This window comes from Chiloscyllium plagiosum, unplaced genomic scaffold, assembly GCF_037043375.1.
Source record: "Chiloscyllium plagiosum isolate Xiang-an unplaced genomic scaffold, Cpla_swu_hap1 HiC_scaffold_10, whole genome shotgun sequence".
In the NCBI taxonomy this organism is placed as follows: Eukaryota; Metazoa; Chordata; class Chondrichthyes; order Orectolobiformes; family Hemiscylliidae; genus Chiloscyllium; species Chiloscyllium plagiosum.
In genome coordinates, this window is record NW_028270148.1 from 51,996,498 (window position 1) to 52,022,348 (window position 25,851).

Consider the following 25,851-nt stretch of genomic DNA (forward strand, 5'->3'; position numbering starts at 1 on the left):
AGAAACAGAAACAGAAGGTTTAAACTCAGTAGGTCAAGCAGCACGAGTGGAGAGAAGACAGAGTCCACTAAGTCTTCTTCACAACAGATATTGAGAGAATAAAGTCTCACTCAGCTTGGAAAGATAGTAGAGTTGAACTCATTGTACATTAAATATATACAGTATATTTCAAGCTTCGCTTTTGAGCGGAGCAGTAAAAAGGAACAATGTAGCTGTGACAAGCCCTGGAACACACTCCATAAGGGTTTCTCTAATCATCTCCGAATACAGCGCCTGGTGAAAACAACTATTCACTGAGAACTCATATCTTCAGATTTCACTACAGCTAACCATACAGGTTAACTGTAAAACAACTGCAGTTTCAAGGTAAAAAATGAATACTCTAAGGATTTTAACTGCATAGCCTTCATTCTCCCTGTCTATACCAGGCACACTCCCTTTTAAAACTTACTATGTTTGTGCACGTCATATTCAATTAGTTTTCTCCTTAGGGTTAGAGGAGAATTTTAAAGTTATTTTTCAGTCAGGATAAATGCTTATAATTGGTTCTTTCCTTTTCTAGAAAGCTGTTTTAGTTGAAGTATGCTAGCTATGTGCTAAACAGAAAAATCAATATTTGCTGCAACTGAGCGGGAGGGTGTTAAAAAGGGAACAGATTCCCCTCAGTCATCTGGACTAATTTCCTCCACAAAGAAATTCTAACTTGCAGTTCACTAACAGCAAAAATAATGGCACAACAAGGTTCCACACATTACGACTCTTACTGTAGCAAGCAAACTCAAGCCCAGTGTGTATGTAATTTGTACTTTAAATATGAAATAGAACTTCTCCCTTGTAATCCAAACTGCAAATGTTCCACGCCACAGTTAAACTTTACACTTTTGCCTTAAGTAATTCTCCTCAGACCAAATCAAAATGATGTGTTGTTTGTTTATTTAGAGTCACACAGCACGGAAACAAACCTCTCAGTCCAACCAATCCATGCTGAACATAATCCCAAACTAAACTAGTCCCATCTGCCTGTTCCTGGACTATATCCCTCCAAACCTTTCTTATTCTGATATCCAAATAAATGTATTTTAAATGTTGTAATTGTACCCCCATTCCCTACTTGCTCAGGATGCTCATTCCACCCTGTGTAAAAAAATTGCTTCTGTCTTTTTTAAATCGCTCTCCTTTCACCTGAAAAATACGCCTTCTAAATACTTTTCCTTTCCCAGCCCAGTGACTTCCAACACCAGAACTGTTCTTCAATGAGGGTGTTCTTCCAAATTCTCCCTCTACTGCAAGGTAGGCAAACTTCCCAAACTGGTTTCAAATTCTCACAAAATAAAATGATCACAAGCTCCCACCTGTATCCGTGGATATTGAACGATAAGAGATTTCTCTTTCTCCCAGATCCTGGCAGTCTTTGAATTCTCAGAGATATCTTGGAAATCTTGCTCTGTCAAAAATCTAATCTCCATAGCATCAAGAATCACATTGGCCTAGAAATATTGATTAGCCATCCAGGAGTCTCAACTTCCTTTTTCTATTTGAACCAGACAGACAGTTTAGAGTGGAATGGTTTACAAACCAACCTTCTCAACACATTCTTGGGACTTGGAGCCTAGTAGTCTAACCACTGCAAACACAGTGCCATTGCTATCAAACAGGTGTACCTCACACACTGCCTTTCCAGCAAAACAGAAAATCTTTACTCTTTAAAAAGCACATCACCCAAACCTATCGCTAGGCAAACCTGTGTAGAGGTCATTTTTATCCCAAGCTAAAGACAGTTCTGAGCCCTTCTTATAAATGCCATATTTGTAAAAATAAGATTGTTTTAGAACATAATTTTTAAAAAATTGCCACTGAAACTTTAGTGCCTGCAATAATAATAATAGTCACCTGGTGGCACCCAAGTACTTTCCATCAACCAAGCAGAGCTAACAGAAGTACACCATATGTAGCTTATCTTATTTAGAGTTTCTTGGCCCATTTTCTCCAATTTGGGAATAATACTCAATCACCAGGATAAATTAAACTGCCATCCTGGATGCACAGCAGTGAGCACTGGTTAGCACCAGGGACCAGGGTTCAATTCCACCCTGGAGCAACTGACTGCGCGTGTTTCCTCCAGGTGCTGCGGTTTCCTCACACAGTCCAGGGATGTGCAGGTTAGGTGGATCGGCCATGATAAATCCACTCTCGGGGTTATGGAGATGGGGTGGGTCTGCGATACTCTTCAGAGGGTCGGTGTTAACTTGATGGGCTGAATGGCCTCTTCCGGCACTGTCGGGATTTCATGAATTTTGATTTTAGTGACCTCAGTGGTAATATAAAACATATAATAGGGAATTATGCCAATTTTCACTGTATTCCACCATGTCAAATGTTAAGTTAAAACTCAGAGCTGTAAAACAGATTATTGATTAGCTGTCATTCATTTTACACGACTATAGTCAAAATTGTCACCAAATAGTCCACAGTCATAGTGATATGCAGTTAGGAAGGAATTTCCTCGAGTCCGCAACATTAGCTCTGACACCATGAAGTCTCATGGCATCATGGGCAAGGAAATCTCTTAAGTTACCACATACCACCACCCCTCTCAGATGATGACTCAGTACCTCTCAATGTTGAATACTACTTGGAGGAGGCACTGAGGGTGCCAAGGTTGCAAAATGTTCTCTGGGGAGGGACTTCAATGTCCATCGCTAAGAGTGGCTCAGCTGCTACAGTATGATCAAGGTGGTCGAGTTCAATAGGACATAGCTGTTAGGTCAGGTCTGCAGCAGGTGGGTGGGAACCGACAAGAGGGAAAAGCAGACTCAACTCACTCTTTACCGATTTGCCGGTGGCAGACACATCTGTCCATAGCAGTAAGAGTGACCACTGCACAGCCCTATGGAGACGGTCCTGTCTTCACATTGGGAATACTTCCATCAAGTTGGGTGGCACTCAAGTGGATAGACTTTGAACAGATCAAGCCCCTCAATGCTGGAAGTCCATGAGGTGCTGTGGGCCATCATTGGGGGGAAATGTTTGGCACAAAAGATTGATGTGGGAGAAATAGGTTTCATTCATGGGAACTGGAATGCAGCAGGCAAATCATAACTCGGGTAGTAGACGGGGATCGAAATTAATTAGTGGGGATAAAGTTCAACTGAACAAAGCTGAAAAAAAATTCAAACCTGTACCTGGACTTTCAGAAAGCTTTTGATAAAGTCCCACATAGAAGGTTAGTGAGCAAAATTAGGGTGCATGGTACTGGGGGCAAAGTATTAACTTGGATTGAAAGTTGGTTGGCTGATAGGAAACAAAAGAGTAGTGATAAATGGCTCCATTTCGGAATGGCAGTCAATGACCAGTGGGGTACCGCAGGGATCCGTGCTGGGACCGCAGCTTTTTACAATATATGTTAATGATATAGAAGATGGTATTAGCAATAACATTAGCAAATTTGCTGATGATACTAAGCTGGGTGGCAGGGTGAAATGTGAGGAGGATGTTAGGAGATTACAGGGTGACCTGGACAGGTTAGAGGAGTGGTCAGATGCATGGCAGATGCAGTTTAATGTGAATAAATGTATGGTTATCCACTTTGGTGGCAAGGACAGGAAGGCAGATTACTACCTAAATGGAATCAATTTAGGTAAAGGGGCAGTACAAAGAGATCTGGGTGTTCTTGTACACCAGTCAATGAAGGTAAGCATGCAGGTACAGCAGGTAGTGAAGAAGGCTAATAGCATGCTGGCCTTCATAACAAGAGGGATGGAGTATAGAAGCAAAGAGGTTCTTCTGCAGCTGTACAGAGCCCTGGTGAGTCCACACCTGGAGTACTGTGTGTAGTTCTGGTCTCCAAATTTGAGGAAAGACATTCTGGCTATTGAGGGAGTGCTGCGTAGGTTCACGACGTCAATTCCTGGAATGGCAGGATTACCTTACACTGAAAGACTGGAGCGACTGGGCTTGTATACCCTTTGAGTTTAGAAGGCTGAGAGGGGATTGAAACATATAAAATTATTAAAGGATTTGACACTCTGGAGGCAGGAAACATGTTTCTGCTGATGGGTGAGTGCCGAACCAGAGGACACAGCTTAAAAATAAGAGGCAGGCCATTTAGAACAGAGATGAGGAGAAACTTCTTCACCCAGAGAGTGGTGGCTGTGTGGAATGCTCTGCCCCAGAGGGCAGTGGAGGCCCAGTCTCTGGGTTCATTTAAGAAAGAGTTGGATAGAGCTCTCAAGGATTGTGGAATCAAGGGTTATGGAGGTAAGGCAGGAACAGGATACTGATTAAGGATGATCAGCCATGATCGTATTGAATGGTGGTGCAGGCTCGAAGGGCAGAATGGCCTACTCCTGCACCTATTGTCTATTGTTATCTATTGTAACAAAAAAAAAAAAGAGAGGTCCAGAGGTGGTCTAGAGGCAAAGCGCATCAGGAGAAGAAAGAAAATGTAAGCAGAAAAGGGCAGAATGAGAAACAAGTGGGAAAAAGTCAATGCTTAAGGTTCTTTATCTGAATGCACACAGCTTTTTGAACAGGATAGATAAGTTGATGACAGAAATAAGTAAATTAATACCATTCAATAGCTATTAGAGATGGGGTTGCAAGGTGACCAGGACAGGGAACTTGAATATTCAAGTGTATTGATGATTTGGAGATGCCTGTGTTGGACTGGGGCGTACAAAGTTAAAAATTACACAACTGTAAGACACAGAGTTTATAGCAAAATTGTGTACTCCACAACCACCTGATGAAGGAGCAGCACTCCGAAAGCTAGTGCTTCCAATTAAACCTGTTGGACTATAACCTGGTGTTGTGTGATTTTTAACCAAGTGTATTGAGCATTTCAACACAATGAGCAAAACGAAGAGGTGGGAGTAGCATTGTTAATAAAATAACTGTGTCAGTGCAGTGAAAGAGCACAGATAACTATGCAATCGATCATAATTTTTAATGAGCTACAAGGTGTCATAGTTAAGGATCCTCTGAGGAGAAGCGATCACACCATGGTAGAATTACAAATTCAGTTTGAGGGAGAGTAACTCCAGTCCAACTCAAATCTTCTCAATGCTCGCTAGTAACTCCAGTCTCAAACCAGTGTCCTCAATTGAAATGAGGGCAAATACAGAGGTATGAAGAAGGTGTTGTCTAAAGCAGATTGGGAAAATACACTAAGGGGAAGGTCGGAGTTGAGAGCGTGTTGCTGGAAAAGCACAGCAGGTCAGGCAGCACCCAAGGAGCAGGAAAATTGACGTTTTGGGCATAAGCCCTTCTTCCCTCTACATTTAACCAACTGCGAATCCTCTTGCAAGGATGCCTTCCTTGAAGAAGCTCTCTTCCTCCCTCTATTGATTCCTGAAGAAGGGCTTATGCCCGAAACGTCGATTCTCCTGCTCCTTGGATGCTGCCTGACCTGCTGCGCTTTTCCAGCAACACATTTTTCAGCACTGATCTCCAGCATCTGAAGTCCTCACTTTCTCCCTTCATTAGGAGTCTTGATGAAGGACTCCAGCCCGAAATGTTGATTTTCCTGCTCCTCGGGTGCTGGTTGACCTGCAGTGCTTTTCCAGCAACACACTCCCAACTCTGATCTCCAGCTTCTGTGGACCTCACTGTCTCCTAAAGGGAAGGTCTTTGGATGGCAGTGGCAGACATGAAGCATTATTTCATAAGACTCATCAAAAATGTATTCTAGTCAAAAAAAGACCTCCATGAGAAGGATGATTATTACTTGGTTAATAAAAGCTGTCAGGGGAGTATCTAATCAAAAATGAAGGCAGTCAAAGCAGCAAAAACTAGCAGTAAGCCACAGAACTGGGGAAATTTTTAGGGAAACAAATGACAACTAAAAAGCTATTTAAAACAAAAAGGAAGAAAATGGATTGTGAAAGCGAATTAGCAAGAAATAGAAAAATCAAACAAGAGCCTGTACAGTAAAATAAAAAGAAAACACGCATCTGAAGCACTATTCACAACTCCTTGGATCCTAAAGCAGGCAGTGTCAGAACACAGCAAGACCTAGACAACATCCAGTTTGGGTTGACAAGTGGCAAGTAACATTCATGCCCAACAAGTGCCAAGCAACAACCATCTCTAACAAAAAAGGAGAGAACCTAAACATTGCCCATCAACATTCAATGGCGCTCCATCCAAACTGGACTAGCTATATAAATACAGTGGCTACAAGAGCAAGTCAGAGGCACCCTGCGGTGAGTAACTCAGCTGCTGTCACCACAAAGCTTGTCCATCATCTAAAAAGGCACAAGTCTGTAACGTGGTGGAATACACCCCAACGGCCTGCAATTCTAACAATGCTCAAGAAGATTGACATTATCAAACAACAGAAGCAAAGGAAGGACTAAGTGAAGATCATATTGACTGTATTCATGTAAAATTGATGATAGCTAATAATCAGTTCATTTCTCCTAATTTTAACTTACTCTAAATTCAAAAAGAATTCAGTGAAAATAGAAAGAGATATAAAACAGGTCGCTAATTCCCTGTTACCCATTTAACTCTAAATTGCAAAAGTTACAGTATAAAGTAATGATAATGAGGGGCTTGAATTCTAAACATTTATCTGGAATAGTGCTACTATTCGGGGCAAAAAGGGAACAGGTGTCCACAGATTGTCTTCAGAAGAGTTTTCTAAACCAGTACAAGTCCAGTCCAACAAGAACCAAAGCACCACGACACCTGGTTTTTGGGAACAAGGCACATTAAGTTGATTAAGGGTTGACCAGGGAACATTTAGGGGACAGTGGTCATTGAATTATTAACATTAGAATGGTGGAAAGGGAAAGTGATCAATCCAGAGAAAGAATAATGAAGAATAATGAAAAAATATTGTGAAGGTAGGCAATGGCCTATTGGTAATATCACTAGACTATTAACCCAAAGATCCACGTAATGTTCTAGCAGCCTGGGTTCGCATCCCACCATGGCAGACAGTGGAATTGGAATGCAATAATAATCTGGAAATGAGTTGAAATGGTGACCATGAAATCTTTGCCTATTGTCAAGGAAAAACCCTCTGGTTCATTAATGTCCTTCAGGGACAGAAATCTGCCACCCGTACCTGGTCTGGCCTATGTGTGACTCCAGGCCCACAGCAATGAGGGTGACTTAATTGTCCACTGGGCAATTAGGGTGGGCAATAAATGCTGGCCCAGCCAGTGATGCCAACATCCCACGAATGAATAAAACAAACTAGAGACAGTCCATTTCATTGAAGCACATATCAAGCTGGGCTGGAACCAAAAGGTTGGCAGGAAGAGCCACAGCTGAACGATGGGTTACCCTTAAAATATGGGGCAAGAATTAAGAAAAAAAAAAGTGTCCTTATGACAGGCATTATGTGGAAAATACAATCAAGCTGAATACAAAATGTTTAGAAGGGAAGTGAAAAAGCAAGCAAGGGAAACAATGAAGGAGTAGGAGAAAAGACTGACATAACCGAGAATCCCTCAGCACATTCACAGTAATAGGCTGTAAGACAAGAATGTGAGTCAATTAGAGAGCATAGAAAGGAGATTTCTTGTAGAGGCAGGAAACATGATCACACTATTAAATAAATATCTTACATCTGACTTTGCCAGCCAATGTTACTAAGGCCATAGTGACAGAGCAGTAATCTCAGCCATGAGAAGGATTCAAAATTGATAGAGATTAAATAAGCAAATTGTAAAAGGCAATGGCCATAATCTTTTCATCTTCCCTAAACTTGGGGGTGGTGCTGGAGAAATGTGAATATTACAACCTCCAACAAAATAAAAGGGAAAGTCAAGCAATTACAGACCACAGGAAAAATGGAAAATAAAACTTGGTATATTTTGCTACAGTTGTACAGGGTATTGATAAGACCACTTTTGGATTACTGGTTATGATCTTGCTCTCCTTATTGAGGGAAGGATACCAATGCAGTTGAAGCAGGTCAGAGAAGGTTTGCTTAATTGATTCTTCAGATGATGGGGTTAGATTATGAAGAAAGGTTGGGCCTGTATCCTTTGGATGCAGTTATTCCTTTAAAGAATAGGAGGCGATCTAGTTGATGTAAGCAAGATTCTGAGGAAACCAGATAGGTTGGAAGTGAAAAGGAGGCTGTCCCTTGTGGAGCAGACTCAAACTGTAGCACACTTTAAAAAGGAGTTCTCCTGTCCAACTCTATTTTGATTTAACCCCTGCTCTACCCTTCACTGTTTGATCATGCAGCATTGCCCTTTGATGCGAAGGGCACTGCTTCTCACTGGCCACTTGGGTGTTTCTTTTCTTCCTGGTGGTGGAAATTGAATAAAAAAATCGTACACCTTGTGTCTTTCACTGTGTCTCACACCTGCACAAAGAAAAAGAAAAGGAGTTCGCCACTCAAGAGAGAATTTTTTTTTCCCTTTCAATGGGTCCTTGGAACTCTCTTTCCGAGACAGCAATGGAGGCAGAGTCACTGAATAGTTGGAAGGTAGTGGGGAATAGATTCTTAATTAAGAAGGAAGTACGAATTTATCACAGCTGGAAGGGAGTGTGGAATTGAAGTCACAGTCAGAATAGCAATAACCTGACTTAATGATGGACAGATTCAAGACATCAAATGATGAATAGTGTGACGATGCTGTGGCTTTAAGTGGTTAATTTGTCCTGGTCTTTTTAAAGACAGAGGTTTTAAGACAGAGGTGTATAACTGCCCACTTGGAGAGCCAGTAAACAGCTTCTGAGGCCTTGTGTTTTTTTTGTAACCTAACAATAGAAGCAGCCTGGCTGAGTGGGGCCAGCACTCAGACCAGGATTTCTAGTTTTTGTGTTTAGCTTTTAAAAATTGCTATTGGAGGCTTGAAGAAGTGGAAGCTATTTTTCTCGTTATCAATTACAGCCAAAAGCTGGGTGCTCTCTTCTTCAGCTGCCAGATTGCATGTAAAACAAAATTGTTTTTTCTGAATTTGCATTTTTGCCAAAGGGTGTGTTTATGGATTGTTACTAGATTTGAAAAATTAATTAGTAATACTTACTATACCTATTAACTCTGTTTGAAAACTTAACGGAGTAAGTTATTCTAAGTACTTCTTTCCTTTGTTGTATTTTAACTATAGTGTTTAAATAAATTAATTCACTTAATATTGAGTAGTTTGGCTAGTTGCATTGCATCTGGAACACAGTATGTTACATTTGCCTTAAAAGTATGAAAAAGTTAGGGTCTAGGCTAGCTTAATGGAATATTTTGAGGGGGTCTGGTCTGGTCCATAACAGTCAACAAAGATGCAGTCAAACTGGTCTCACAAGACATTTTAGCAAATACATGTTTACAAAATAAAACACAGGTTATGTCATCTGCAACTTCACAATGCAGTAACTAGATTGACTGGTACAAAGGTCAATCTAGTTACTGGTACAAAGGTCAATCTAGCCTCTTAGCTCAAGCAGAGGCTTGAGTACAGAATCCCAGCTGCTATCAGTGCGGTGCTGAGAGAACATTGCATTGTCGATGTTAAACGGTAGTCCCATCTGACTTCATACACATAAAAGAATTCAATGACATTCTCTGTAGAATACCAGACAATTCAACAAGGGAGAGATCACAAATGGGATTGCTAAAATCTAATTACTCAATGAGTCCTCATAAATCTTGTTAAAATGAAGCTCCATTTACAGTTTCATAAAAGGAGCAGAGCAAAGAAACAATCTTGGTGCCCTGACATTTACCACTGAAAGTCCACCACCAAAAAACAGGTCATCTGGACATTTTACTGATGTTTGTGGGATTATTCAGATCATAAATTGGCTGTCACATTTCCCCTCATTACAACAGTGATGAGATAACTGGTGAAATTCTGTGGGGCAGTGAAAGGTGCTGTGTAAATGAAGTCTTTTCTTTATGAAGTACTGGAATTTAGTCTTGGATTTGTTTTTTAAATTCACTCGCACTCTTTCTCCAATCCCCTAAACAGATAAAACTTACCAGGAATCATCAAGCAGTAAGTACTTACTACTTGTGTCTCTTTCAAACTCCAGCTACCTGGTGGTAAACAATCATGGGGAGTCAGAAAAACAGTAAGGCTTTTAGAATACATCTGTTAAAATAGTCAGCCATGACAACTTTTAAAAACCTCGTTCTTGGGCAGGCTACATAAGAACAAGGAACAGGAGTTGCCCCTTTAGCCCCTCAAACTGCTCTGTCATTTAATAAGATTGTAGTTACTCTGAACACCGTTCCTGCCTAGCCCTGATAACTTTTCACCATGTTGCCTACCAAGAATCTAACCACCTCTGCCTTCGAAACATATTCAAGACTCAGATTCCACCTGCTTTTCAGTCCTGCCCTTCCTTGAGTCAAGTTTGTCACAGCTACAACATCTCCACCCAAAACCCACCAATCCTATTTTGCTGTATTCCACATGCATACACGGCAACCTTAACTTCAATTTTATTTTCCCCCTTTCTCAACTCAAATAATAACTGACTCATGTTGGCTCAGTGGTTAGCACTGCTGCTTCACAGCACCACGGACCCCGGTTCAATTCCAGCCTCAGGCGACTGTCTGTGTGGAGTTTGCACATTCTCCCCATGTCCGGTGGGTTGCTTCCGGGTGCTCCGGTCTCCTCCCACAATCCAAAGATGTGCAGGTTAGGTGAATTGGCCAGGCTAAATTGCCCATAGTGGTCAGGGTGTGTAGATTAGGTGCATTAATCAGGGGAAACATAGGCATGGGGAATGGGTCTGGGCGGGTTATTCTTCCGAGTATTGGAGTGGACTCGTTGGGCCAAATGGTCTGTTTCCACACTGTAGGGATTCTATGACTCTATAATTCTGTCTCTACTCTAATACCATTAATCACTTCCAGTATCCTGTGTACCTTGATGTTCCTTTTATCCTTGGTTTCTTTGAAGAGAGCTCTTAAAGTCAGAGATGCTGAAGAGTGTAGGAAGTTTAACAATGGAAGGGGAGTGGCCAGTTCTCCCAGTACAAGTTTTCTCGAGCTTGTTTTAGCTGTAGCAGTCACTAGATGTTAGAGTCCAGAAGCATTGCAATCTTCAGTAATGGATTCCTCTGACTTTCTCTGAAATCCTGGCTCTAAGAATCAGTGTTTGAATTTATCTTTTTGCCAGAGGGGGTTGTGTTTACGGGATGTAACTGTATTAGAACAGTTATAGTTACTGCATCAGTTCAGTGACATTTTCCAATAGTTAAGTTATTCTAAATTCCACTCTCTTTTGTTCATGTTTCAATTGTAGTGTTTAACTAAATTCTGTTTAGCTTAAAGCCAAGTGGTTTGACCAGGTGCATCACACACCTGGGAATACCCACTTCACATCTATCTTTAAAATAAAGGAAAAAAAAAGTTAGGGTCTTGGCTATCCTTGTAAAATATTTTGAGGGGTTCTGGGCCTGTCTTACATAATCTCCTGTCTTCCACTTTCCTGCCAAAGTAATTTAATCCCTTCTTAACAACACTAGCAAATCACAAGGAAATTTGTCCCAGCTCTGTATAGTGGAGGAGTTTTTGAGCACTCAGCAAAGCCACAGGATACATTTCACTTAATATACTGTTTTAAAATCTGCTAGATCGCTTGAAATAGCCACTGGGAAATTAAAGACATTTCCAGTAGATTTCCACCAATAATCAGGAGTACTGCAACGTTAGTTGTGTTAAACACTGTGGAATCAGTCAACACTCACAGTTACAACTTCATATTGGAGGAAAAATGATTAATAAAAATGCTGTGACAGGGTAGCCTTGTGTTAGTGTTCCTGCGAACAGTAATCAAAAGGACTGGACTAATACTCCAGAGAGAAGTTCAATTCCCACCAAAGCATCAAGTGACATTTAAAATTAACTTAAGTAAATTTGAACTAAAATGTTAGACTTAATAATAAATAATGACCATCAAACTGTCAGATCCTTCTGAAAAATACTAATGCTCTGGCAACTTGTGATCTTTATTTGCTCCAGTCACACCAACTGCCCTCTGAAGTGACTTGGCAAACCACTTGGTTCTACTAAACTGCCAAAGAAATGTGAGAAAGGACAATCTGGGCACAAGAAATGACAAGCACACAAACTGCTCAGATAACCTTACAAAGTCCTTTCTAACAGCTGGATTTACACCAAAATTGGAAGAACTGTGCCACAAACTAGTCAAGCAACAGCATAACACAGTCAGTAATACTCATTTGAAGCTTACCTTACAGAGAAAGTCTCAGACTCTTCCCTCATCTTCTCTGGATACATCCTGACCCATCAGCAGAACAGAGGGACCAAAGATATGGGGCAGTGGTATACAGTCAGCAGGGAGTGGCCATCTTATCTCAACACTGACTCTGCATCCTACAAGTTCTTGTAGCTGCAGGTCAAACATGGTCAAGGAAACGTCCTGCTGAATACCACCTATTTCCTTTAGCTGATTAATCAGTGCTTTTCCTTGTTGAACAGCACATACAAGAATTGTTCAGGGTAGTAGGAACACAGAGGTAGTCAGGCAGGATGGGATTGGGAAATTCAATGTCCATTGCCCAGTACCACTACCGAACTAAAGGGTGGACATGACCGCGCGGGCCTCTGGCAGGTGACAAGATAATCAACAAAACGGAAACTTCTACTTGACTTTGCCCTTGTAAAGTTCTTTGGTGCCAACAATGCACAGCAAGTTGTAGTGAACAGGTCTTAAGAAATGCATTGGAATATTGCCCACAGCCAATGCTGTATCCAATTGCCAAACAATGGCATCCACAATGTTAAGGAGCTTGAGAGAAGATCTAGTTGAATCACTTTTGGCTGATGATACTTGCAAACAGTTCACTTTCTCTTGTATGAAAGTGTTGGGCTCAAGTACGATTGAGGTTGAGGATCTGAGTACAAGAATTTGCTTTGATCTGTTAGTTGTGAGACTACACTGAACACTAAAAGCCTGTTACTTTAGTTGATTAGCATGCAGAGTGCCCTTTGTGGTGTAGCAACATGACTAAATTCATACCTCATTTCACACAAATTAAAATCGAGCAATAACATTGAAATCATTACTTGACAAACCTCTTTAAAAGCATCCACAGTCTCTTCAAGTTAAACAGACCACAACTTCAACATTCACCACTGAACAAGTAGGTTTTAAAGGGCTCTTAAATGTGAAGCATCGCAGCATGCAGCACTAAAACATTTTCCTAATATCATATCCAAACCAAAACATCCACAAGATTAAGGATATTTAAATGTAATGCTTTTCACAAAATTAATGTATCATAAGATTAGAACTAAACACTGTTATCCATTAATCAAATGATTACAATTCAGTGTTCAACATGAAACTGAAATTAAGTCACACCAACCCGTAATATACAGCCCAACATCAGAACTCGAGCTCTCAGCTGTACACTTGTCTTGCAGCTTTCAGTCACTTCCTGTCAGTCAGACACACATTTCTCTTCCTCACTTAAACATCGTTTCAAATATGAAACTTCCTACACTATAATGCAATAGATTATGAAGCAGAGCCAAATTCACCCCACGTATATCTTTAAGAAACAAGTTTAACTGTTTTTTCACTACTGGGACCTTATTTATTTACCAGCTGTAGTGGCTACACCTTTAACCAGATCATACCCCTCTCCTTCCCGTACTATAAAATAGATTGGGATAAGATCAACCAAAGGCAAATTCTAAATGTAAATTTTTGAATACTCCTGCGATTGTTAAAACAAAAGAAACATTTCAAAACAGACTTAGAACATGTACAAAAGCAAAATCACACATTCTTGGTCCACCATATATGAACAGTAACCTCAAGGGTTAGAAGTTAAAAGACAGATTAGTAACACTCCCTCAAACACTGCCAGGTTGAGTGATAATAGTCATATAGGCACACACACTATTCAGAATACAACTACAACACTGCTGTTATCTGCATACAAATCCAAACACAGAAAGAACATTTATAATATAATGTCTGCAGCATCCAGCTACCTCACTCTTCAGATAGAACTATTTCAAGATTGCTTCATCTCAAAATGCTAATTGCCTTCAAAACGGCTGGTCTTTAGTCAAATCGTTAAGCAAAAAGAACACTTTTCTGACTCCAAGCTACCAAAAAAAAAGTTACAGCATTCCTCCCCTAGATCGGATAGCCAATTTTCTATCAGTAAGAGCAGTTTCTGCACCCCCTCGTTTGCAGCCCATTTCTTAGCTCAAAGCTTCCTGCTTTGAATTCAGCAAAAAAAAAGCCTCCTGTATTGTTTATTTTTTAATTGCTTAGTTTGTAAAACTGAACAAATGACTTTTCTGAAAACAGAGCATATAACGGAACATACCTTAAAGAATTCTTCAAGCTGTTTACTATTGTACAAGGCTGGAATATTAGCAGAGAACTGCAGGAGATCTTCAGCACACTGTCTTCTCTCCTCAATCACTGTCTCATCGAAACGACCTGCAACCAAATACAAAGTTACTTTTTTCTCTAATTTTATTTTGCAAATTTGATAGACTAGCTGTATTTTAGAAAACAAATCAATTGAAAATTTATGTCATAAAGTCAGTACACACTTAACAAACACTTATTCTCAAGTGCAAACATGAGTGAAACTATTCAAATTCATCTAAGTGTATTGCAGTCACAGGTCTTTCTGTGTTTTGACAAAAACAAAAATAGGAAGAGCTGGAAAAATTCAACAGGTCAGGCAGAACCAAAGAGTATTCAGACTCTGTTTCTCTGTCCAAAAAGACAGTCAGACCTGCTGAGTTTGTCCAGCATTTGGTTTTCGTTCGAAATTGCCAGCATCTGCACTATTTCACTTTTTTCTTTCTGTGCCGTAGTCCAGTCACCACAAACATAAAAATAGCAATGATGGAATTTAACCAAACAGCATATCATCCAAGGGATACTGCCTCCATATTGGCCTCGACAACACTGCCCATGCTCAATAAAGAAAGTGAAAGTCACGGTAATCCCAGAGGACCACAGGGCTGTTCTCTCATGAGAGTTCAATCCAAGGCTCACCCCTCCTCAAGGCTGAGAAGGCTGAACCTTGGTGATCTGATCTCGTACAGTAATTGAATGTTGCCGACATTACTCTCCATCGCAAACCAACCTCCTAAGCAACTGATCTAACTGACCCCACTGGCGTATCAATTAATAATAGTCTTATTGCTGCACTGGGTTGCAAGCTGTGGATAACATACAACAAATCAGAACACAGGTTCTCTCCCCCTATTCCTTGGAACTAGGTCTTGGCCAGATTAGAGAATTTGCCAAACCACAGGATATCACATGTCATGGACAGCTCTGGACTTTTTTTTTTTAAAGACCATTCATTTGTCTCCCCTTTACTGCTATCCTGAAGAAGCTGATTCATACAAAGACATTTTCCTTGTTCCAAAATCAACTGGTACATAAATTCAGGTCTGTACTTAGGCTTAAGGGACCATGACTGCAAAGTTGAATCAGCAGTTAAATGCTGGAGAAACCTCCTTGCTGCACTGTGTAGTGCATCTTCTTCAGAAAACAGAGTTATTGCGGATGCCCAACGCAGAGGGCCAGAATACGGAGGTATAGTCTGTAGTTCTTTTGCATAATTATTATCAATTTTTTTCAAAAAATGTTGTACAATGTATTGCATTATTTATTTTCTTCATACATTGCACATCAAGCCCTACAAAAACCTTAAGCATATTTCTTTGCGAAGTGGTAAATGGGAGAACTCTGAAATTAATCTTTGCAGGAATACATGCAATGCCATTATTGGTTACTGAAGCAAAAAAAAAAATGGAATTTTGGTTCCGTATCTTAAATCATCCAGAGCATGGTTCCCCCACCATCCCCTTCCTCCAACCCCAGAGACCAATATGGAACCTCCCGACACCTTTTTGAAATCAGTAGGTTGGCTCTCAAATGGGCCTCAAGTTAAAGCACTAACCAACAATTGAACAGAAAATAGGAAGACCAATATATGGACAAAAATTTCACAAACTATTACTCAATTCTTCACACCAATTACAAAGTAAATACAGACCCTGTTGTAATGATGATTTTAAAATGTATTCCAGGGTGGCTGTGTGCAAATCACATCAATTTCTTTGTGAATATTCTACGTCCTTTAAAAAAGTACTGCACCATTTTAAAACTTCTAAGTTATTCAGAGTTTCATTTATGGGTCCATAACTGATTATCCTCAAGGTGGAGTTGGGCAGATGGTTACTTCATCGGGGAATCAGGGATATAGTGACCAGATGAAAAAATGACGAAACAGAAGATCAGTCATAAACCAATGAGGATCAAAGCAGGTAGCGAAACATATGGGACTACTTGTATTTACAGCCTCACAGTAAATTATTTCACTCATGTCCAGTACATGGTCACAAGATTAATATTTCTTTTGCAGTCTTGCACTTTAATCTTGGACCTAATTCAACAGAATTTCTTTCTAAAGTCTATGTGCTACCTTGTTCCACAAAGAGGATCTTTCCTAAACTAACACTATTTGTTAGTATCCTCCATTTTCAGGAAGTTATTCAAGTGTTTTATTCAACCTTTTATGTTTGGAAGTTGGAAAAAGGAGCTAGACTGAAGTGCAGCGTCATGCCAGAAAACAAATGTTTTAATTTAATTTTGATACATTTCCATTGTAGTTCTAGAAGATTCTGCCAACTGTCTGGTTTTGTTTTTGTTACAATGCCCTTCCAGGGAATGTTTAACTAGATTAAAAAGTTTGGTTTAAAAAAAAAGGGGAAAATTGGCTGTGTTCCCAACAGGAAGACCAGAATGTCTTGCCACCTGGGTCCACAGGCTTGGGACAATCAGGATCCAAGGGGGCAACTGCCGAAAGATAGTCCCCTATACTTCCTTATGTTACATCACTGCAGTGAATCCTTCTGCTAATTAAACCAAACACACAGAAAAGCTCACCTCGCCTTATAATCTGTTAAAGTATGAGTGACAGAGAACACCCCCAATTCCACTATTTAAAGAAAAATATCAACTTTATTATTTAACTCTAAAAGTGAACATTAAACAACAACTATTTACAACTCTAAGCCTCCTTTATCTTAAAAGGTCCATTCGCTACTTCCAACTCTATAACAATAGACTGATCCAATGAAAACCCTTATTAAAATTACATCAACTTAATTTTGAAAACCAGACAGCGACTGTCATCATCAACATCTGTCTTCTTTCAGCTGAAGATCTCTCTAGGCCATCTTCGATCATTTGCTGATGTTTCACATGAGAAAGGTACGTTTGATAGAGAGGGTTTGACTGGCCTTTACACCTGACGATGGCAGTTGGCACTTTCTCTTTGGCTAAGTCTCCAAATGCTGGCTTCTTTTATACCCCAAACATTGGATAATCTCATTGGTTCGATGTTGTCATTACACTAAAATTCAAATTTGATTGGGTTTTTAGTATCCTGGGGAATACTTTAAACTGGGTGGTTAAATTCAAACTGTTGGGAAAACATAGCAACCAAAAGTCAGGTATTTGTTTCACAGCCAAATGATACATATTTTCAATTTTCCAGTGCACTCAGATGGCTAGTCAGTCACATGACACATGTGCCTGCAAGCTCTCCATGCAAAACAGCCTTCACTCTCTCTTACAGGTACAGTACATGCCTTCAACTTCATAACACTTGGACACCAGCCCTCCCTATGACCCTTGCCCTGCAATCCACACCCTCCTTAAATAAAGAGAGACTAATGCACTCGCCAGTGCTGGTCATCATGGATGACAGCCTGGACCTCCGGCAATGTTCTCCAACCAGAAACCAGGTGGTTTAAAAGGGTTTTCACAACTAACAAGTCCTTTCTACAAAACCGAATCTCAAGGCAAAAGGCTCAAATGTTTATGCTTGAATAGATGTGTGGCACAAATCACAGAAAGCCCCAACCAGATGAAGGAGGAATTGTTTGACTGCTTAAATCCTGTTTGCACTGGGAACAGACTTTTGCCCTAAAAGCATTTAAAAGCTATGGCTAATTATGACCTGGTAATGCAGATATTGGTTAGATAATGCATGACTGACTACTAGGCACGTGAAATCCAAAAAGGCAATGCAGCCAAATTCAGATGAAGTCAATGAAAATGAAATCTCTACTGTAAAAAAAAAAATCAATAGAGAAATAAGCTATTAAGGCAGGATCTGGAATCAAAATTACGATTTCAATTATGCCATACAGCTCCTTTCAACAGATGCAGTACTGCATTTGCTTTACAATGCTAGAGTTTTAAAAGGGAAGAGAATTAGTCACAACTGATTCTGTTACTACATTTGACCCAAATGTGCAGATCTCAAAACTGGAGATATAAAAATATGGTCACAAATAGCATTTGCTAAATATTAACATTATCCTTAAAGCTGTCGTTTTCATTCCAAGGCACATTATATATGGAGCTTTATAAAAATAAATACATACATTGCAAGGTACAAGTCAAAATCGACAGATGACAACCCTATTTTTCTGGCCCAAAAAACCATTTGGATGTACCTGGTATATAAGCCAAACACACGTTCCAATATTGACCAATCTTTCATTTGCATTAGTAATTAGCCTCACCCTGCAAATGCATATCTGACTTTAGAACTGGATATAAAAGGATCAAACAGGTGACATGGGTTTGGTTGTGAAGATGTGCAGAAGTTTAAGGTACATCCGCTTTTTGCGATCAGGTGTCGATGACACTTCAAAAATAACACACACCCAAATCTACAGCAGAAATTCACTTTCATATTTAAATGCATTACTTGATTCCCAATATTTTTTTGGGGGGGGGGGCGGAAAAGAGACGCTTTTTCAAAGATTAATTTGATTCGATTAATTATTGTCATATGTACGAGATACAGTGAAAAGTATTGTTTTGTGTGCTTTGCAGGCAAATCATACCTTACATAATTACATCGGGTAACAGAACAGAACATATCGTAGAATTGTACAGAATTTGAGCGACTTCTAAACCATGTACAGTATTAAAGGGTAATAACTGCGGCACCTTTAAAAACTGACTAAATGATACGGAGATTTGATGTATCGTCGGATGCTGGTTAATGGTACGTCTACACAGTCTAGTACGTCTCTATCAAGTCACCTTTCAATCCTCTTCTCTCTAACAAAAACAGCCTCAAGTCCCTCAGCCTTTCCTCATAAGACCCGAAACAACACACTGAACTCAGCACTGCAGCTTTCGAATACAGTTCTCTCAAATGTATTGAGATGATGTACGATACCAACAAAAGAAGGGTGAATCTGCAAGCAATAGAGATTTATCCTTTGAGTGGTAAACATTAGTGGAGAGATTACAAAAGAGAAAATATTATGTGAAAAACTCTAGTGCTCATCTTTACATTGTTATTTAGAATACTTTCACCTAGAAGACTTTATCTTGACTTAAATTTATTTTCTCAAAATTTAGAATTCAAACAATTAGCAGCTATTTAAAAATCTGGAATTAAATGAAGATGATACTCAGTAAATGAAACAAGTGCTCAAGTGGTAGACCTTACATAATTGTCTCAGCACAAAAATGTTTTTATTTTAATGAATATACCAGTGTCCAGGAGCACAAAGGACTCATTTATTCCATCAGCTTATTTTTGACCATAATCATCTCATTGACCTGACAAAATAAGCTTTGGAGATCAAGCAAATAGATATTGATGTTTGTATCTTAAAAGATCTGCATTCACTACAGGAAAGCTCATGGGAGGAGTAAATGATGACCTTGTATAAAGTAGCTTATGCCATTTTGTTGCTGGCCAAAGCATTCGTCACAATTTTCACATACCAGACTAGTCAGCAAGAAAACAGAACAGATAGCAAGGAAGCTGTAACTAAAGAAGGGATGAGGCAAATAAAACAGAAGCAGCTGAAACATAAGGAATAGAAGAAATAAATGTTAAGAGATAAAAGATTCCATAAATAGTCATTAAAAGAGAATAGCACTGACCGTAAAGTAACCCAGATCCAACTAAAGATTTGGTTTAAAGCAGAAGTTAGTCACAAGAAATTAGTGTTCAGTTCACTTACAGCTTTTCTCAGACATTTTTTTTTTTAAGATCCACTCTGAGGATGTGGGCATCACTAGTAAAGTGGGCATTTATGATCCATCATTGTCAGTGACCTGGCCAGTAATTACAGTAATGTTTGATTACACATTGTACTTTTATGTCATCTCAGGAATAAATTAAATAATTCATGGAAGCTGAAATAAATGAAAGTATGAGTGACCACGTACTGGGATTCTAGATGCATGACTGGTCTTGGCTGAATAGAATGCTGGCCGCCATTAATTACAGAGCGAAACAGACACTAAAATGTTCCTTGGCAGACTGTCTTCAAAGAAATGACAATTCTCAAGCAATGACAAGCTCTGAATGATGACCTCAACACCACCTCCCAACTGATCTTGTTATTCTGAAAAAAAAGATATAGCAGCGTAATCAAGTTTCGAGAACAGCTTTTCCAATGTTATGTTGAGTACAAATAAGCAAAGCAGCCTGTCTGCCTCATGCAAGCAACAGCAACATAACAATGCCTCATTACAGATACCAAATGGACCACTCCCTTAATCCTGAAGCTGTATAAAAATGAAATAATCAATCATAGGACAGACCAAGAAATGGAGATATTAGAACGGAGGCAGAAACAAGAAGTTGAACGCCCAATGCTCACAAGGCAAAGCAGGAATATCAAGATGTAAGAGATCTTGGTAGCTAGAATAAAGCCACCATAAGACAAAAATAAAAATGAATGCCAAAGAATTGAATATTTCTTATAATTTTTATTCCTGTCTTTTCTCTTGTAAATATATAGATTGATTGCTGACATGTCAGAAGTCCTGTGACATCTCATTGTTGCCATCTTTCATGCAACAGTTCAAAACAAATGTCAGCCAGTTATTGGACCATAACAGACACAATCAAGCTGAATTCAATCAACACAAACACACATATTTCACCACTCACTGAATAATAAACAAGAATGGGGATACTGACTTCATTTCCATTAGATGAACTGGAAACTCCAGGGGCAACTGGTGTCCTCATACTCTCAGGGTTAAAACCAAGATCAGCTGATACAGAGTAGACTGGAGGAGCCTGTAATCTTTCTTATTAAATATATAGGTCAGCTCCTCGATGACTTAACCAACTGAACCATCAGAAGTTCATAAGGCTTTCTCAGTTTCCTAACTCCATTATTGTACCAAATATTTAGAGATTCTCCGACAGCTGTATTTTTACATCCACATAAACACAGAAAGGGTGATCTTGGATGATTTTCTTTTCAGAAGATAAAATTTGAGAGACTTCAGGTATTCAGATCTACGATAATTTCTTTTTCGTTATATCCACGAACTCCTGCTGAGCCCCAGAAACAGCTGTAAACCAGGAAATGGAAGAGAGGGAGGAATTCAATAAAAACACCACCAGATAAGTGCTACCAAGCAGATTGTTGCAGCTGTGGGTGACAAGTCGCAGAATCCTGATGACCTTCAGCCTAGATATCGAATGAAGTGACGAATGAAATATTTGATGCACTAGTTTTAAATTTCCCAAACTCCCTAGATTCAGGGAAAATTCCATAAGATGGTAAAAACAATGTGAATGTAACTCCTTTATTCAAAAATCAAAAGCTCACAGAAAGCAGGAAACTACAAGCCAATTAACTTAACATCTTCCCTGTGACAGATGTTAAAGTTATTATTAAAGACATTATACAGGTTTTTAGAAGAATTAATTGGCAAAGTGAACATGGTTTTATGGAAATGACATCATGTTTAACCAATTCTCTGGAACTCTGAAGAAATAACTTGTACTCTACTTGGACTCCCAGAAGGCATTTGCCAAGATGTCAGATTAAAAGCTATAATTCAAAGCCTTTGGTCAGGTCAACAAACAATGCAGGGATCCTTGCTCGGTTTGCAGAACTTTGCTTGAACTTGATCACATTGCTGTTGATGAGAAACAGTCAATGCCAAACTGGGATTCTGCATACAGAGTCTGTAAGGTAAGTGCTGAAAATGTGTTGCTGGAAAAGCACAGCAGGTCAGGCAGCATCCAAGGAGCAGGAGAATTGACGTTTCGGGCATGAGCCCTTCTTCAGGAAGTTCCTGAAGAAGGGCTCATGCCCAAAACGTCGATTCTCCTGCTCCTTGGATGTTGTCTGACCTGCTGTGCTTTTCCAGCAACACATTTTCAGCTCCGAGCTCCAACATCTGCAGTCTTCACTTTCTTCTGTAAGGTGAGTGACAATCCTATGGAGAATTACCATTGCATGAATTTGTCCCCACTGTGGAGAAAAGTAAAATACTATGATGACTATCACAACTGACATGTTTCTTTCCACTTGTACAAATTCAAGACAGAAGATAACCTTGTTAATCTTAGAAGGCTCAGGCCTCCCTCAAACACAGACCCTCAGCAAGAACACCAATCCTCCACAATCACTTTGTACACTTCTCAACTCAAGTCAAAAGTTTGCGAACCTGAAATGTTCCTTTCCAACTACATCATTTTAAACGTAACCGGCAAAGGCAAGTTTAGCACTCAGCTGACTCAACCATCAACTTTGGAGCTGGTCTCAAAAAGATCCAAGTCTACGAGGTTGTGGTTCTTGCATTAAATCTCCAAGGCTGAGTTTTCAGACAATGCATTGCTCCTTTACTATTTAAGATCTAGATGCAGCATCAAATGCATGGACAACTTCCTGTACTGCAAAGGTCCCGAAATCTGTTGCACACCTGATAACGTTTGGAGTGCAACTCCACTGGGTTGGCCATATGATTGGCATGAAGGAATCCTATGTATCAATGGAACCATTCTGCCAATGCCACAAGGCATCCCAAAATCAGATACAAAATGTTCTGAAAGCCAATTTCAGAGCGTGTAAAGTTGAACCCCACTAAATGGGAGTAAAACAATCCTTAATCGTCCAAATTGAGAAATCAATCTTGGCATTTGAGGAGAATAGATACAGGTTCCTAAGAGACAAGGCGACTGACTTCACCCATCAATAATGGCTTCGTATTCAATATTTATAATCAGATCTTCAAATTACAATTTGGTTTCGCATCACACATGATTATACCAACACATACAGTGACCAATTTAATCTCCAAACTGAAATAGCAGGGGAGACCATCACTGTTCCTCCTAAACCAATCATTCACAATGAAATTGAACATTTAAATGGATTGCAAAAGCCTAGAATGATTTATTTAAAAACTTAGGACAGGCACAGGCTCATGAAAGAATGTCAATTAATATGTTAACGTCTTCTTTATGTTTTATCTTTCAGGTTTGAATTTTGCTAATCAATAACCGTCAGAGTCTTTTTCACTTCAGAGTATCAGAACTCTAATACAGTGGTTTGGGGTCAGTATTTCTAACCTCTTTTCTACTTTATTTAAGTAGAAAGAACAGTTATTTTTGGATGTAGCACATAGCACCAAATGGAAACACAACAGGAACGGATGTGCAAGTGCACTGAACCCACATTGGCTGCCAGTGTCAGGAGCAGATACTCTGCAAAATCTCTGCAATGATATTAAAGTAACAAAATGGCTGCATCCATAGAGGGAACAACCACCCCACTCCCACTGATTAAACTGCCGCAATTTACAATAAAGCAGACCATGAAAATACATAAAATAAAAAAAGAGTTTATTTACAATATAATTTTTGTTCTCTCCTATGTGGTTATGGTTTAATGCAGTAAACTTCCCACACCACAGGTATCACAGATGGACGGTGTTTGGTCCCCTAATCCCAGGAGTAATGTGTCTAAGACAACATGATTTAAAATATACTTCTCAAGTATTTCATTCACAACAATTTAAATTGATTTTTGCCAGAAGAAATCACATTCAATTTTCCAAGTCTTTAAATTCATTGGAAATTCAGAATCTCATTTGCTTAAATTTTCTGTTTGGAGATCTTCAGCACCCACTGAATCATCAGAAACATGTTTAACAGAGGGAACAGTTGGTAAATGATTAGTGTGGAGAAAAGATCCTGTAATTGTTTGAGGACTGCACAGCATTGCAAGTCCATGTCAAGGCAATTCGTTGGCTCAAATACAGTAACAGCTGACTCTGAGACCTCCATTGCACATGTGCAGGAAACACTCCCCATAGGGTTGCAGCATAAATAAACACAGCCTGATTTATATAACATATTTAAATGACTTCAAAGTCAATAAAATAAAGTTTAATCATTGTTGTCAAGTGGGAAACATGTCACAAGATCCCACAAGTTACATAATAATGGGCAAGGTTATAAACGAATGGCTCAAAATAGTGATGGCATTTAAGGGGTAAATGCTGGGCAGAAAAAGGCTTCGGACTTCGGAGTGTGATGGAATCTTGTATAACAGCCCAGAGGGAACATAGGATCTCAATTGATTGACATCGTTGAAAGGTGGCACATTCAATAGTGCAGCACTGAAATGTCACTTTAAATGCTCTGGACTGAAACTAAACCCATGAGCTTTTAACATACAAGTGAAAACACAAATGGGAGATTCATATAACAAATGAATAACTTGATTTTAGCCTCTAATAGCAGGAAACTAATGACTAGCCCATTACTCCTCTGGTATCTTTTAAAAAAAAACTAAAGTTTATTGTAAATGCTACTGGTATGAAGAAATTGGAAAGGTAGTACAAGTATTATTAAGGCAATAATTCTTTATATTTATTTGAAGGAAGGTAAAGGCCGGGGTGAAATGTATGCTGGGCGGTGGAGAAAAGCAAGAGGAGAAACAGTAAAGCCTTTGGCCATCATTCTCCAATCCTTTATAGCTACAGGTGTGGTACAGGAGGATTGGGTAACAAGTAACATTGGTCTATACATGTGTCCTTTTTAATAAAATGATACAATCAGCATAACCCCTCAGGCAGAAAAATCATTGGAAAACTTTCTGATGAACAAGTGAGCCTTCATTTAGAAAGGTACAGATCAATCAACGACACTCAGCACACAGATTTGTTAGATGAAGGTCATGACTAACTCAACAAGGTGAATTTTTTTTTCCCCCCCTCGGTGGTGGCAAGTTAATGTATTTGATGTTACCTACATAGGTTTTTGCAAGGCTTTTTGATAAGGCTGACTGGTCACAAAAGTAAAGCCTTTGGGAGCCAAGACAAAACAGCACATCAGTCCAAAATTGAATCACAGGCAGAAAAAAAAGCCTAGTGCATATTTATGTGACTGGAAGACTACTTCCAGAAGACCTCCAAAACAGGCAGTATCAGATCCCTTACTTTTTTATGATACGTATCAATGATTTGTAAGGTGTGCAATTAAGAAGTTTGCAGGTAATACAGAAGTTGGCCATGTTGTTGATAAAGAACAAAAATGCTGTAGAATGCAGGAAGTCAATAGACTTCAAGTGGGTACAAGTGGCAGATTAATTTCCATTCAGAAAAGTATGAAATAATGCATTTAAAGAAGGCTAATAAGGCAAGAGAATGCATTACAAATTGTTAAATACAGAAGGACACATGAGCATAAGGTCCCTGGACAAATGGCTAGAAATTCCTGGAATCATTCACGCTCTAAAATACATTATTTGTTGTATGAATATCCTACAATAACACTACAATCAATTAGGGATAGAACAAGGGATAAAAGTAGTCTCCTGAACCAGAAAGTCACCTCCTTTAACACGATCAATTTTATCAGCTAAGAAAAAGGGCTTCCTCACCACACTCCCTTCATGGAGATCAAATTGGTCCTGACCCAGAACCATATAACCTTTCATCACCAACACTATCTCCCTTCCCAAATCTTCCTTTTCACTTTACCCCGCACATTCCTTCTCCTGAGAGAGAGATATCTAGTCTAATCATTTCTTTCATTACTTCTTCTCCTCCATCCTCCTTTTGATCC

The 25,851-nt window shown here is 39.4% G+C and overlaps 1 protein-coding gene across 2 annotated transcripts in view; it reads right to left on the minus strand.

The window, feature by feature from the left end:
• Window positions 1–25,851, minus strand: part of rps6kc1 (ribosomal protein S6 kinase B1) — a 169,113-nt gene that overhangs the window by 126,345 nt on the left and 16,917 nt on the right. For both annotated transcript variants that reach the window (XM_043695845.2, XM_043695846.2), the window contains one exon: window positions 14,281–14,396. In XM_043695845.2, coding sequence (XP_043551780.2) covers window positions 14,281–14,396 — 116 coding nt within the window. The remainder of the gene's footprint in view (window positions 1–14,280; window positions 14,397–25,851) is intronic.